At 44.2% G+C, this 14845-nt stretch overlaps 1 protein-coding gene and 1 long non-coding RNA gene across 3 annotated transcripts in view; one reads left to right on the forward strand and one right to left on the reverse strand.

Annotated features, from left to right (window-relative positions):
• Positions 1-1613: 1613 nt before the first annotated feature.
• Positions 1614-2859, reverse strand: LOC116665784. Its single transcript, XR_004322460.1, has 2 exons — positions 2707-2859; positions 1614-2146 (listed from the first exon to the last, which is right to left on the reverse strand). It is a non-coding gene; the product is annotated as an uncharacterized LOC116665784 (long non-coding RNA).
• Positions 2860-2895: 36 nt separating this feature from the next.
• WWTR1 (WW domain containing transcription regulator 1) overlaps positions 2896-14845 on the forward strand; it is a 124911-nt gene continuing 112961 nt past the window's right edge. Inside the window, exons 1-2 of one of the 2 annotated variants that reach the window (XM_032486528.1) lie at positions 2896-3151; positions 3573-4006. In XM_032486528.1, the coding sequence (XP_032342419.1) occupies positions 3576-4006 (431 nt within the window). In that variant the 5' untranslated portion in view covers positions 2896-3151; positions 3573-3575. The remainder of the gene's footprint in view (positions 3152-3572; positions 4007-14845) is intronic. The other variant, XM_032486538.1, reaches the window with a different exon arrangement.

The following is a 14845-nucleotide window of genomic DNA, read 5'->3' on the forward strand; positions in this document are numbered from 1 at the left end:
CTCTAACTTGTAAATGAATAATCTGTGACTTAGGGAGGTTAAATTACTCACCCAATATAGAGCAGAACTAGGCATTTCAAAGCTTGTGTTCTAAATCAGGGGGAGCAGATTAAATCTGTACACAGTTGTCTCTTGGTATCAGGGGGGAGTTGGTTCAAGGCCCCCTCACCCCACCTCAAGATAGCAAAATCTGTGGATGCCCAAGTCTCTTATATAAAATGGCATAGGTTTTATTTTATACAAAATGGTGTAGGTTACATATAACCTATGCACATCGTCCCATATACTTGAAATCATCTCTGCATGACTTATAATACCTAATACAATTAAATGCTATGTAAATAGTTGTGGTACTCCACAAATTCAAGTTTTGCTTTTTGGAAACTTCATGGAATCTTTTTTTTTCTTCTTTTTAATCCACAGTAGATGTGGAACCCAAGGATACAAAGGGCTGACTGTAATTTGTTTTAACCTAGAATCCTGTGAGGTGGATACTGCTATTGTCCCTAACAATATTGTCCCTCCTTTATAAAAAGGAGGAAAACCAGGAGTAGTTGAAGTATCTTGCCTCAGATGACTCAGGTATTTTGCTCCAGCGATTGATTATACACTTACGTACTAACACTGTACTGCCTCTTAGGGGCATTATCCCATACAGACAAAGCATCAGTGAATGTTATTTAATCTGAAACTATTGTTTGAAGCACTGAAGCAAATCTCTTCAGCCATCCACTATCATATCTTATAGACTGTTTGGGAACTGGGAGTTTTCCCTTTGAGCTATCATGTGATCAGGGCAATTTCCATTTCAGGCATCTACTCCGTCCCCTACTATCTATTTCTTGAAGTTTGTCAAGGAATGACAGCATCCTTGCCCACCCAACTCCAACCGATTCTCCCTGACTGATTAACCTCATGGCTCCCTCAGTATTTTCCTCTTTTGTAGCAGCCAGGTACTCTTTATAAAGCAGGACCTTCCTTCTTGGGTGAGGACCTTCCTTCTTGGGTGAGGACCTTCCTGGAGTAGGGCTGGCCTCAAGTTTCCATCTATTAATTGTCAAGTGGCTTTTGAATTAGTAACCATCTTGGTCCCAGTCACTTCCTCTAGTTCCAAAGCTAATTTCCCCATTGTTGCAACGGTGGTGGCTTCTGACAACAGCTACAAAGATGCTGTTTCCCATGGAGTGACCTGTATTAGCTTCCTCTTCCCTCTGCTGGTCCTACGGGCAGGGGACTTGCTGTTAGGGAAACAGCTCGAGTCCCCTGACAGAGCCATGCTCTGCTTCCCTTGGACAGTGATCCACGTGGTTGTCTTTCTCTCAGGCAGCCCTGATTTTTCCCAGTCTTTGGGGAGTCTGGAATCAGAGCACACCCTCAAATACAGGTAATGAGGGGGCTCACTCAGGTGGCCTCTGTTCTGTTTTGGGCAGTGACAGGGAGAAGCCATTCAGCGAATGTCACCCTCGCGCCCCCCACCCCCAAAGCCCGCCCCGTACTCCTACCTTTTCTAAAGCAGAACTGTCGGGTGGCCTTGTCTTTCCCGTAAACTTTCCTCCTTCAAAGAAACTCCAGATTTTTTTTTCTACCCTTATAAAAATGCTGAGGCACAATACTTGCATTTAATACAGTTTTATTTCATTTAACAAACAGATACGTAGGCGGGCTGGGTGACTTCAAAGCGCTTTACATGTATTGCTTCATTTGACTTACTTCATAAACTCCTGTTTAAATGAAATGGAGTCGGGTAGGGGCTTTCAGGAGCGTGACAACCTCGCAGCCACTCTCCCCTTCTCCCCAACTGGAGAGCGGGCAAGGGAAAAAAGGAATTGGGCCGCTCCGGGGGGCCAGGCCACCTCCCACTTTCCGCAGCTGTCTTGCGAGGCTAGATCTAGAAGCAGGGGGTCTCCACCCCTCGTTCAGTACCAGTCGGTGGGAGGGTGGGTGGCTTTTTCCGGGTCACTGGCGCACTCTCTCTACTCCCTGCCACCTGCTACGGTTCCATCCCGGCTCCAGGCTCTCTGGAGGGCGTCAGGGAAATTCCAATCCTCCCACTCCCCGCGCGGATGTCGCGGGAGGCGGGGGGGCGCGAATGCTCTCCCTTTCCAAAGCCCAGCATTAACCAGGTTTCTTCTCAACCCCTGGTGACCTGAGCCACCCCAGAGAGGAAAAAAAAAAGATAAATGGTTTTAAAGCTGTTTGTTTACAATGAACCAGTTGGTGAAACCGCATCCCTAGCGACACAGGCACTTTCTGGGCACCGTCTGCGCACGAGCAGACAATTGAAAGCCAAACAGTCGAAATGCCTCCTCGCCAGACCAAATATGGTCACAAGCACTAAGCAGCCTCCTGTGGAAAGGCTGGCCTCGTTGGTGTCTCCCCGCGCAGGGGCGCACCCGGGCCCGCCCTCAGGCAGAACCACCGAGCACTGCCGCGCTCCGGCGCTCCCCGTCTCGGCACTCGGCACCAAGAGAGGGCGCGGCACCCAGGACTGGCCCTTCCTCGGTCTGGGCCCCTCACCCGCGTGCCCTCTACCGCCCCCAGCCTTGGTTTCGGTCCACAAGCCCTTGATTAAACAGGCTTGGGCCACTTTCCCTTTGATCCCGCCCCCAAGTCCGTGGTAAACTCAAAGGAATGCATATCTAGGGCTCCGCGGGAGAGGTCCGCACGACCAGCACGAGTGGGTGGGGGGCACCCGTCTCCTCTTACCCTGCAAAGTACCCATCACGCCCAGGGTTTTCTGGAGCCGAGTGGAAGGAGGAGGAGGAGGAAGGGGAGGGACGAGCTGGGGCAGGCAGGCTCAGGACTTGGAGGTCATGCATAATTCAATAGCTCAACTTTCGGGCCCGCCTCTTTCCTGGGAGTGGGAGTTTGCTCCAAACTTTGTTTATGGGACAGTCCGGGAGCCGCGCCGGCCGCGCTGTCTGCTTCTCCTCCGCCTCCTCACGGAGCGAGAGCGCCTGAGGCCAGTTCGGGGGATGTGAGAGCCGAAGCCCCACGGCTTGCAGGCACCGAGTCGGTTCGGGAATTGCCAGCCGGGCCCCGGCTCCAGCCCAGCGAGCTCGGGACGCACCCGAGCGACCCAGGCCCGACGGCGAGTTCCGGCGGGACGGCGGCCGCCGCACGCCCACACTCGGCTTCGCTGCGCGCCCAGGTAGTGCCCGCTGGCGCGCGCCCGCTCACCCGGCACAGCTCCAGGGTGCCTGGCTCCTCGGGCTTCCAGACTCGAGATGTCTTGGAGCTGGCTTAGGTTGAGACTTATCTGGGGGGCTGCCTGCCCTGGAACGTTTCGACCTGCCCTTTGCCATCAGCAGTTCAGCGGCGTCTCCAGTGCAGTTAATTCCCAGCCTTCCCCCGCCACCCCCTCGTTCCTGCTAACTTCTTCGCTTCAAGAGAGTTGCATAATTCTCGAGGCCAGGAGGGACCCCTCCCCCATGCGGCTGGTCTGACTGCTGAGTGTCTGGGATCCCGAGGCGGACACCTATCTGTCTCTTTTTCTTTTCTCTCGATTCTTCCCCCGTACCCACTTCTCCGACCTTAAATAAAAGCTGATCTGCCCTCCTTTCTCCTTGCAGAAGATGAATCCGGCCTCGGCGCCCCCTCCGCTCCCGCCGCCCGGGCAGCAAGTGATCCACGTCACTCAAGACCTAGACACCGACCTCGAAGCCCTCTTCAACTCGGTGATGAACCCCAAGCCCAGCTCGTGGCGGAAGAAGATCCTGCCGGAGTCGTTCTTCAAGGAGCCTGATTCTGGCTCGCACTCGCGCCAGTCGAGCACCGACTCATCCGGCGGTCACCCGGGGCCCCGACTGGCCGGCGGCGCCCAGCATGTCCGCTCGCACTCGTCGCCCGCGTCCCTGCAACTGGGCACCGGCGCGGGCGCTGCGGGCAGCCAGGCGCAGCAGCACGCGCACCTCCGCCAGCAGTCCTACGACGTGACCGATGAGCTGCCGCTGCCCGCGGGCTGGGAGATGACCTTCACGGCAACTGGCCAGAGGTACTTCCTCAAGTAAGTCAACCTGGAGCCAAGGGGGCCACAGAGTCACTATACCCAGGGCGCGCATGCTTATTCTTTTGCGTGTGATACTGTGTGTCAATGTGTGTCCTTCCACGGTTCTCGCCCAGGGATCTGGGAAGCTGGAAGTAGGGAGTAAGTCTCTGGGTTTGGAATTGTAAGGGATCAGAAACAGAGTCTGGTGAAGTTCTTCCAAGGTTCTAGAAGTCACAACAGATTCGGGACGTGAAAACGCTTAGACGTAAGAGGTGGGGAAAAGTAGTTTTGAAGGGATTCTTATGAAACACATAGATGACTATGCCCACAATCTGAAGTATTGTCACAGACTCCTGGACACAAACTTTTACTCCTTTCCTGCCCACTCTAAGTTAGATAACTCAGAGCCTGGTCCATTGGGATGTGACCCCCAAGATACATGCTAGAAAACTTCTGAGGCTTGAGAAGGAGAGGGTCTTGGTGGTGTAGGTGGTCTGCGGTCATTCCATTCTTGGGAAAAGCAAGCTGGAAAAGTGAACATTGCCTAGTAGGCCTTTCTGCTACCAGCTGGGTGACGTACTGACCACACAGCATGGTGATGTAATTACCAACTGCGTGGTGAAGTAGTTGTGGGCTGGGCAAATCAATTGTGTGGAAATTGGGTCAGGAGTTTTGTTATATCACATTTGGTAACCTAAAATACCATCAAATCAGGAGGCTGCTTTGTCATTCTTCTTCCCTTCACATTGTTCGGGTTTTAATGTAATGAATTTTACATTTGTTGGGAATTAGACTGTATAGGAAAATATATTCACAGGCACAAAGAAGGTCGTTTTAATTGTGGTACCCTCAAATAATTATATTCTGGAGGAGAAACCAAGCTGAAACTTGAAATGAAATCGGTAACGTCATGGAATAGTGGGGGTAAGGGTATCAGCAGCCTCTGCGGGAAGTCATCCCAGCTGGACCACTTGGTTCAGGATTGCTTGCACTGGCTGGCTGTTCCTGCTATGGAGAGAAACTCCTCTTGTAAGAACTTGCCTTAGACTTTATTTTAAAGCCCATGTTTCTTTGGTTGAGTAGTCTTAGTTTAGAAGTAAGATGTTATATGCTATTTTAAAAAGAGCCTTTCTTTGCCACTAATATTTGATACTTTGATTGCTATGAGAGGACCCTAATAACACATACACAGTAATGAATGAGGCTTATAATAGCCAACCCTTTGACTCATACTGGTGACCAGTTACTCCTTCCCCATCCCAAAGCTGTTGACATCCTGTGCAAGGAGGAGTTCTTTATTTTGTTTCTAGGGTTGATGCAGTGCTGAGAAGCACTTGACCTGAAACAGACTTGATGATTACTGTATTCCACAACTGGTCTTCTTCTGGTTATTGAGTGATAGTGTGGACACGTACTTGATTTCTAAATGGCTGGTGGAATTCAAGTATGTGATGTAGTATCATGACATGTTCTAAAGGATGGCATTAGTATATATTACTATATAAAGGTCCAAAATAGCATCTTGTATTTACTTGTATTACTTAGGTAAATGCAGTTTTGAATTATTTTAATGTGACTTTTATAGAAATGGACTTAGTAATTAATACAAATAAAGGCCCAATAATTTATAATAATTTTGGGGGTATATTTTTGGTCCCAAATGATTTTTGAACCCTGTTTATAAATATATCCACACAAATATATATATGATCAGTAAAACTGGTTGTTAAAAATATGAAGTAAGAGTTGGGATTGCCTAGTATCTGAGGAAAGTTAGGGAAACAATCCCTAAACAAAAGCAAAACAAAAGAATTCCCTGTTATACACATGTTTTGAATAGTGGAGTAGCTCAAAACTATGTTTGTGAAACTAGGTTAAAAATGGAAGTTAGCCTGGGGTTTAGAGAAAGTTGATCTGATCCATCTGCCTTATCCCCCCCAGCTAAAGCCACTCCTCGATCCAAAGCTGGGTGCATCTTCATTTGGCTTTGGGTAGTCAGTGAAGACAACAGCTGGGAAAATGAGTAGGTAGTGGGCCTATAGGCCTGATCTGTTGCTATCCCTGGAAATTTTTTGGCCAAGTAGCTAAGGGAATTTAAGAAATTAAGTCATCGTGACTATTGTCTTTCAAGATAAGCAATCTGCCAAGAGTCTCTGCTCTGCGTTTCTTTTGGAGCTTTGTTTACAGTTGGAATATGGTAAATGTTATATGTCACACTTTGTCACAGAGCCTCAAAAGGCAATATATTTTGGTGGATTTAAGGAGAAGCTTGGAAGATGGTGGCAACTGACCCTTAATTAATTTTCTTAAAACCTGCCCATGGCTTTGCTCCATCATCTGTGAAATGGGGCTAGCAGTGGAATCCTATTCTTGATTCTGTCAGGATTTGAGGGCTTTATAAATCAGAAATCAAAGTATTTTGTAATTGACAAGATCTTTTTTGGCTAAAAAACTGAGGCCAGGGAAGGGTGACAATATGCTTTGGGATCGTCATGTCATTATTTAATGGTGGACCCTGGACTGGCCCTCTAATCTGTTGCCATCCACTTAGGGCATAGTTTTCTGTTTTCCCCACTCCCACCTTTAATCCCCATGTCAGTTCCCCAGCTGAACAGTGAGCTTTATGGGAAATAAAGCCTGGACATCTAAAAAGCCTTAAAAAGCTTTTTGTCATTTTCTCAGGTAAGACTGTTCCTAAGTATATGATGCAATCACTTAGGCACCTTTTCTAAGCATTCACACCTTTCCTGTGATGTTAGGGTAGCATTTAACAATGGGGAGGATCGAATGTTAAAATGCATGGCCTCTGAAAACAACTGCATTGCTCCTGCTGTCTGCTGCAGCGACTAAATCCGCCTAGGATGTGTAGGTGGTGGGCTCTTAGCAACTGGCACGCTGACTTTGAACATCAATCACATTAACATTAAAAAAAAATGCTGGTTGTAAATGGAATATGTGTTTATTTGTACATAGAGCAGAACATAGAAAATTATAAAGAAGAAAATCACCTAGCTTCAGTAGAACTTTCCATTCTTTAGAAGAATTTTATTTGAAAAACATTTTATAAGGAAAAAAAATGTATCCCTACTCTTAAATACAATTCTAACAAAACCATTTGCCTGCTACTCCCATTTTTAGTAATAATTTTAGTGCTTTGCTTTTTCTGAAGTGTATGGTGGGAAATTATTTCTGTCAAAGTGATCTATATATACACTTGGTAACAAATCCAGTAACACAGAGTTACTTCTGTTGAAAACAGGGGTTTCCTTCACCTTCTCAAGGCTCACAGTGGGAAACTTTTGATTTTTTTTTTTTTTTTTTTTACTATTCCTGTGTTTAATTCTTAGATTGTCACCCTTTAACCCTAAGTAATGTGCTTTTACCACAACTTTTGATTTATCAACTTACACCTTCTGATAAGAAAGTGAGAAATGTAGCTCCTTAAACTGTTTTTTCCCTTCCTCTCCCAAATTTGATATTTATATTATTTTTGGTTTGTGTATTAGGCCACCTTTTTTTACTTCTGGTAACTTTTGGTAAGTCCAGGAGGTTTGGGTGGCTATCAGTTCTACAGTTTGCTTTTTGTCAGTAACGCTTTAAATTCCGAAGCCCTGACCCCATAAAGATTTTGCGCTTGCCCCAGAATGGACTTTTTTATTCATAAATTATTTTTAAAGTTGAAAGTCCATAGGCAACACTTATATTATTAAAATTCTAAATATAATTTTTGCCTTGTGTATTGAGATTGGATCCTAGACTTACACACTGGATTTGGTGTCAAGACTCCTGGGCCACTCAAAGGAGAATATATCCAGCACTGTATTCAGCACCAAAGTGAAATAGATCCTTTCTTTCCACTCTTTATCAGTTGTTCAAAATTGTATCACCTTTAATTTCCTCATATCTGGACCTTGACTCTCTTAAACATTTTTTTCTAGTGTTGCTAACTGCCTTCTTATATGTTTATATATTATTTATCTTTATTATGACTTCAAAATTTTCTAGGCTCTCAATCCCCTCAGTTCTATCAAGTCTCCTTTCCCCAAGCTTTTGTGTCCAGATTCCTTCATCTTCTCTGTGCCATTCTGATTGCTCTCTAGGCCTACAACAGAGTTGTCATCCTAGGACTGACTTTATTTCTCTCTGTGGCTAGAGTTCTGTTTCCTTTTCTCATGTCTTCCTCTTTTTTGGATTATGCCCTCATTTTGCTGGGGTACATTCTTGAGTAACTTCTTAAGAAATGTTTGTGGGAGGTGAATTTTTCAAAGCCTTTTCAATTAGAAAATATTTATTTAAAAAGTTGGTTTTAAATTTATTTTTCTTAAGAAAGAATTGCCTCTGGCTGGTCTTTTCAGTTTACCTTTGGATGCCTCTGACAATGTAGTTGTTTTCATAAAGAGCCTTTTCTCATTCATAGAAATTGCCTGCTGCCTCAGTGTCCTTGTCTGTAAAATGAGGATAGTAATACCTATTTCATGTATTTTGAAAGATTAGATAACATACTTGAAGTATCTGGCTTCATAGTAGACTTTCAGTACAAGTTCGTTCTTGCCTCTCTCTCCACACTTATGCACTCTGTCTACCTGACCAAAATCAGATTGCAGGGACCTTGGTAGTAGGATTAGTTAATTTTGATTGGTTATGGCTCTGAATGACAGACTGGATCTGGAATTGCAAGTCAGTTTTTAAAATTTAAAATAAGAACTGAGAGTCGATTTTTTTTTTGTTAAAAAACCTAAATAGGAATGCCCACCACCGAATCCCTTTTGCTTCAGCATCTTGGGCAGAAGATCCCCAGCCCCTTCTGAGGAGGGTCTGCTTTCTGATTTTGGAAATCTGGCTGGTAGCTCCTAGCTGAGTGGATTTTGTGTATGGGATGGGGTGTGGAGTGGGGATGGGATCAAGAAGTGGGGCTAGATGAGGAGAGGAGGTAATTGACTTTTGTTTGTAACTTACTTTACGCCAGAGGAGGCAGGGAGCTGAGTCAGTGCTTCTCAGAGAGACAGCACCAGAATCACCCACGGAGCACACCCCTGCCTGACACATGTGAATGGAAACTTTATTCATAACCCCAGGTGCTTTCACACATATTAGTTCTTTTAACCCTCACAGTGACCTGTGAACAGGTACAGATTGTTATCTCATTTTTCTTTTGAGGAAACTGAGGCACACTGCAGTTGAGTAAATGGCCCAGGGTCACATAACAGGCAGAGATGGGATGAGGATTATGTGATTCTGAAACCTGTACTCCCGCCCTTATACCATGCTGCCTCATGCCAATTATGCACCCATAATTGGGCCCTGTAATTAGGTATCCTTGGTGACCAGATAACTTTGGAGTGGTGGATGGTGCATTAGAGTTTGCTTCTAAACTCAGTCTAAGTGATCAAATTTGGAGCTCTCAGTGCTGGAGAGAGAGATAATGATGATGAAGCAAACAAACCAGAAATGGATAGTATGCCTACAGTGCGTGTTTATATCTTATTCTCATTGAGATTCTTACCATTAATAAATCCGTATCATTTTACTGGGAACACAGATGTGCCATGAAGGGCAGATGACTTAATATGTGTCAGGACTGGGTACTTTTCTGAGGACTTGTTGAGAGGGTTAATCAGATAATGTCAGTAAAGCAGCTTAAAGGATAAAAAGATTACTTCCCATTGTCTTCCTAATTGTAGAGATTGATTAGAAATAAACTGCTTAAAGGGTTGAGTCAGTCTCAATTTTTGTTTGTTGACAAATTGAGTTAAGATTTATAAGAATTACACCCTTACCTATCATCCCCGCCTTTCCCATCCTCCCTCAATTAAATATCTAATCACAGGAGAGAATGCTGGAGGTAAACGAGTCCACCAATCCAGGGGATAACTTTTTTGTTAAAGGGTGATTTGGAAGACTGAGGACTGAAGTACTAAACTTATTGTTGAAGGGCAGCTTCTGAGGGGATGGCCCTTCTGCTGGTCTGTGGGGGACCGCGAGTATTTTAGTGCATTAAAATATGAATAGACGGAGTTTTCCAAAGTGTATTCCTTGGAACCCTGGTCCACTCAGATACTTTGTAAACAAGGGTTCCTGGACCAATAGATTTGGGATCTGTTGCATGCTCTCTCCCTTTCTTGGCATTTCACAATACACATTAAAGACTCCAAAGTAATTTATTACAAAACTAGTTTATTTTTAAGTCAGTGTTTCACAAGTGTATTTGATTTTTGAACATTTTTATTTCAACTATCATCTCTTACCATTCACCCAGGAATGTTCTATAGACCGCACTTTGGGAAATCTTTTTGTGACCTTCACTATTATTCTTCTAGTTGAGAGTTTCATGTTTAAGTCAAGTTATAGCTTTTCTTTTCAGCATTCTTTGTGTCTATGTATTATGTGGTTTTTTGGGTACAATTTATTTTTATTTATTTAATTTGGGGGAGTAATGAAGTTTATTTATTTATTCATTTTTTAATGGGGGTGCTGGGGATTGAACCCAGGACCACATGCATGCTGAGCATGTGCTCTAGCACTCAGCTATACCCTCCCCACCTATGTATTATGTTTTTCATTTCTATTTCTTGCTTTAACAATTACCAATGCTTAGAAATAAGAAATGCCTTAAATATCAGACAAGTGGGCTATAACACCAAAAAACCTACAATTATGGTACATTGTGAAAGTGTGATAATCCTATTTTTATTTTAAAAAGTGTGTGTGTGTATGTGTGTGTTTGTGTGTGTGTGTGTGTCTGATAGAGTGGTTCATACCAAAATGTTTTCCATGGTCATTTTTGGGATTATGGAGATTAATCTTGTCTACTTTCTGCCTTTCTGTATGTCCCAAATGTTGTATAATAAATATATTTCTTTCTAAATTGGGCTGGGGGGAGGGGGGAAGTTATAAAAATCATTGGAAAAAGCAAGCATAGAAGCCAGGGAAGATGGGGTGGGAGATTTGGGTAGACGTGTGCGGCTCCATGCCATGCGGAATCTCTTAGCCATAGCTCAGTAACTGAAGCCTGGAGCTTATGTTACCAAAGAGATCCTCTTTGGGAGCTGCCTGTGTTTTCCTTGTTTGGTGGGTTATTTTCTTTAGAAATGAACTGACACAGTAATTGCTAAAATCTTCACCAAAAATTCTCCATAAAAGTCGGACCAGGATAAGAAGTAGACTTACTGGCCAACCTTCTAGATTTCCTTCAGCATGTTCTTTATTTGGGTGCACACCTTCCTGGACTTCCAGCTTTTCGTTAATGCTCCATCTAGACCCGCAGATGAGCATTAAGATAGGAAAAAACGATGTTCACTTGCTCGGCGCTATTAGAGGAAGGGAGAGCAGGAATACACGCAAAGTGCTTAGCGCTGTGTCTGGCACAGTGTGCGCCCTGCAGGTTTACTCATTACTGTTCTCGGTCTTGGTTGAGGTGGCGATGGGGACTGCGATCTCCCAGGGCCTTGGTTTTTTGCCACCTTCAAGATCTTTCGCTGTTTCAGCTTTTACAACGAAAAATCCTTGAACTCCTCTTGTGTGTGAGCGTGCTGCGCTGTGCCGGAGGGGAGAAACGTGGCAGGTTTTTGGACCTCAGGCAGCTGACAGTCTAGCTGGAGATATCTGGCGAAGACAGACAAAACCAGGCTAAATAGCCCCGTTCTGACCTGTGTGCGGTGGGACCTGAGCAGCTCCTCTCCTGGGCTGGAAGCTCTTTGTGGTGTGTCACAGTAAGGCAGTCATTTCTATTGCGGTTACAGGTATGAAACTTGCAGCCTAGCTGAATGTCTTTTGGTTTCTCCTATTGGCTACACGCCTTCCGGCCTCAGAAATTGGCACAAGCTATTACCTGTGCCTGGAACATTATTTCCTCGCTTTTTGCCTGGTTAACGCCTACAACTGCCTTCAGGCATCCGCTTAGATGCCAGCCCTGCAGGAGGTTTTCCGTGACTCACAGCCCACGCGCTGGCTTAGGTGCTCCTGTAGGTTCTCCCATGGCCCTCTGTGTCTCCCCAGACGTAGCACTACTGCCATATTACTGTTGATTGATTTCTCTTTCTCAACTAGACTGAAACCTCCATGGGGGCAAAAATGACCTTTTTCTTGCTTGTCACTGTAACCTGAGCCCAGTGTCTTAGCACATAGATTGGTGCTTGATAAGGAAGATATCTTGCAATCTTTTCTTTTAAATCTTTGCAAGTTTGCATGCTGGAATTCCTCATGGAAATCTGCCATGTTTAGGAATGTAGTTCCATCGTGTCTGTGCCCCCTGGACTGAAAGTTTAGAACCATAGTTCCACATACTAAATGTGTACGAGAGAAAGATGGATGAAGGGTGAATGTTCAGAGAAGTCTCTGTAAAGGTGGTTGGGCATAAATGGAGCCTTGAAAAATGGGAAGAATGTGTGTGGGTGAGCAAAAGGGCCTTCTAGGAAAGAGGGGATTGGAAGAGAAGTGCAGGAGCAGAAATGCTAAGGGTCTGTTTTTGAGGCCTTACTTGGGTTGAAGATAACTGTTGGTTGGTAGATGACTGTGCATCCCACTGAGGCTTTAGAACCTCAGCTAGGATGGGTACCCTGACCTTTCACTAGTGAATGTCAACCTCCTTAGCCCTTAATTTTGAGATACACCCATCCTAGTGTTATCTGAATGTAGCATAAGACCACATCATTATCTCCTATGTTGAGGTCTTCCTAGTTCTTTAGGGAACTAAGCATTTTACACTAGTTTATGGGTCTGAAATGATAGAGCTTTCATAGCAATGCATCTGTCCCTCTGTCCATCTGTAGATCCATCCATTGGTCAAATATTCAGCCTGTGCAGCTCCACTGTAGTGGATGGTCTTTGCTCTCCAAATTAGTGGGATATAAGGCTAGCCTCCACCCAGGCTCATCCCCACTGACTCTGCCATTTCTGCTTGTAAATGAATAGCTTGCAGGTCTGGTTGTTCCCAGAATACTCTTGTGGTTTTGGATGAGGCTGATCAACTGGGCACAGACAAGATTGAGATTCTGGAACCACAGTTAACCCACCAAAGCCTACCTAGGCCCTGTCCCTTGAGGATGGCCCGCCTGCGCAGCCCGTGGCCTCCCTCTCAGGGGCATCCTTCCAAGAGTCTTAGTGGAGCCCATTGGGAGCCTTTTCACACTCACTCATGATGCCGACCACATGTGAATGTTCTCAGATGACTTCTTCAAATTAAAAAAAAGTTTTCAAATAGTAGTAAGTACATGTAAATGACAAAATTTTGAATTTTGCACCAAAGCATGTACTCTGAGAAGTCTCTCTTTCACCCTTCCCTAGTCCTCTAGTCCCCTCCCTAGAATGCCAGTTTCTTCTGTCCTTCCAGAGAAGCTCTCTGTGAGTACGAGTAAGTCTGTGTATATGTGAGTTAAATGTATATTCCCATCTAGGCTATTTTCCGTACAGGACGAATGGGACACACTGTTCTGTACCTTCCTCTGTTCACTTAGTGTCTCTTGGTGTTTATTCCTTTTCTGTACATAAGTATCTGCTTTATTTCTTTAAGGACCACGTAGTATTCTACTGTATGGATGTACAGTACATTTCTTAAACTGATCCCCTACTGATGGACATTTAGATTGTTTCTGACTTTGTTTTTAATTATAAAAATATTATATGCTTAGCCACTACTGGAGGGGGGAAAATAGAAAATAGATTCTTCTGATTTTCCCTGGATCCCTGTTTAGAGACAACCAACATTAATGCCTCATCTAGAGAATTCTGTGCACAAAGAGCAGAGACTCTCTGGCTCCTGTCTAATTTATTATCTGTCTAGCTTGTCTGTTACGTAATTTCTCTATCTTCTACTGTTCTACCTATTAATCAATATACTGACCCTTCTTTACAAGGGTGTTAAGTGGTCTGGCAAATGCACTGGCCAGTTAGATGGGTGCCAACCAAACAGAATGAATGGCATGTTATGTGAAGTAGCTGATCTTGAATCTCAGGGCTACTCAAAGTATAGTTCATGGACAGACAGCGGTGTGTTAATGTTCCGGGCCCGTGATGAGCTAAATACAGAAGCTGAGAGTGTTAAGAAACGTTCATAGCAAAACAACCTTGCTGTGACTTCTGAGCACATGATCAGTGGGATTACCTTGTGGAACAGGTAGTTTGGATGCGGATGCGTCAGACTTGTGTGGTGAGTCACGTGTGGCCTGAGCAACATACAAGCCATCCACATCGGATCACATACTGGTCTTGACAGATTGAATACAAAAAACACTGGTCCTTTACCATGGATAGTTAAGAAGCACTGATCTGTTTCTCTCTTTCTCTCTCTTAAACCTATCTATCTATCTATCCTCTATCCATCCATCCATTTACCTACCTATCATTTTATTTTTCCATCCCTACCTGAAACTATCTTTTATATATCAGCCAACCAATTAATTAATCATACCTCTCATTAACTTAATAATCAACCTAGGATGTTGAATAATGAATCTCAGTATGGAAATAAATTCTACAGCATAAAAGTTTTGTGTCATTTGTTTTCCAGTACATAAAATATTTTTTGGTCTTTGTGGCCCCTATGCTAACTCAATGTTTTAAAAATATGTTTTGGCACACTTCAATTCTGAACACTGAAGATAAATCCAAATTCAGTTCTTTTTGGTGACTAATCTACTTGCAAGCATTGCTAACTACAGACTCGGCAATTAACACACGGTGACTGGAGAAAAATGTACATACTGGATTGTTTATTAAAAATGTATATTCCTTTGTGGCAGCTTTTCTGCAAATATGGAGATGCTGGATATTTGTGTTTCTCCCAGTTTGTCTGTGAAAAACCTTTCTTGGCTTGGGTGTTCACAGGTGGAGGAAGCAACTGTGAGAATCCATCAAAAAGTA

Source organism: Camelus ferus, chromosome 1, assembly GCF_009834535.1.
Source record: "Camelus ferus isolate YT-003-E chromosome 1, BCGSAC_Cfer_1.0, whole genome shotgun sequence".
In the NCBI taxonomy this organism is placed as follows: domain Eukaryota; kingdom Metazoa; phylum Chordata; class Mammalia; order Artiodactyla; family Camelidae; genus Camelus; species Camelus ferus.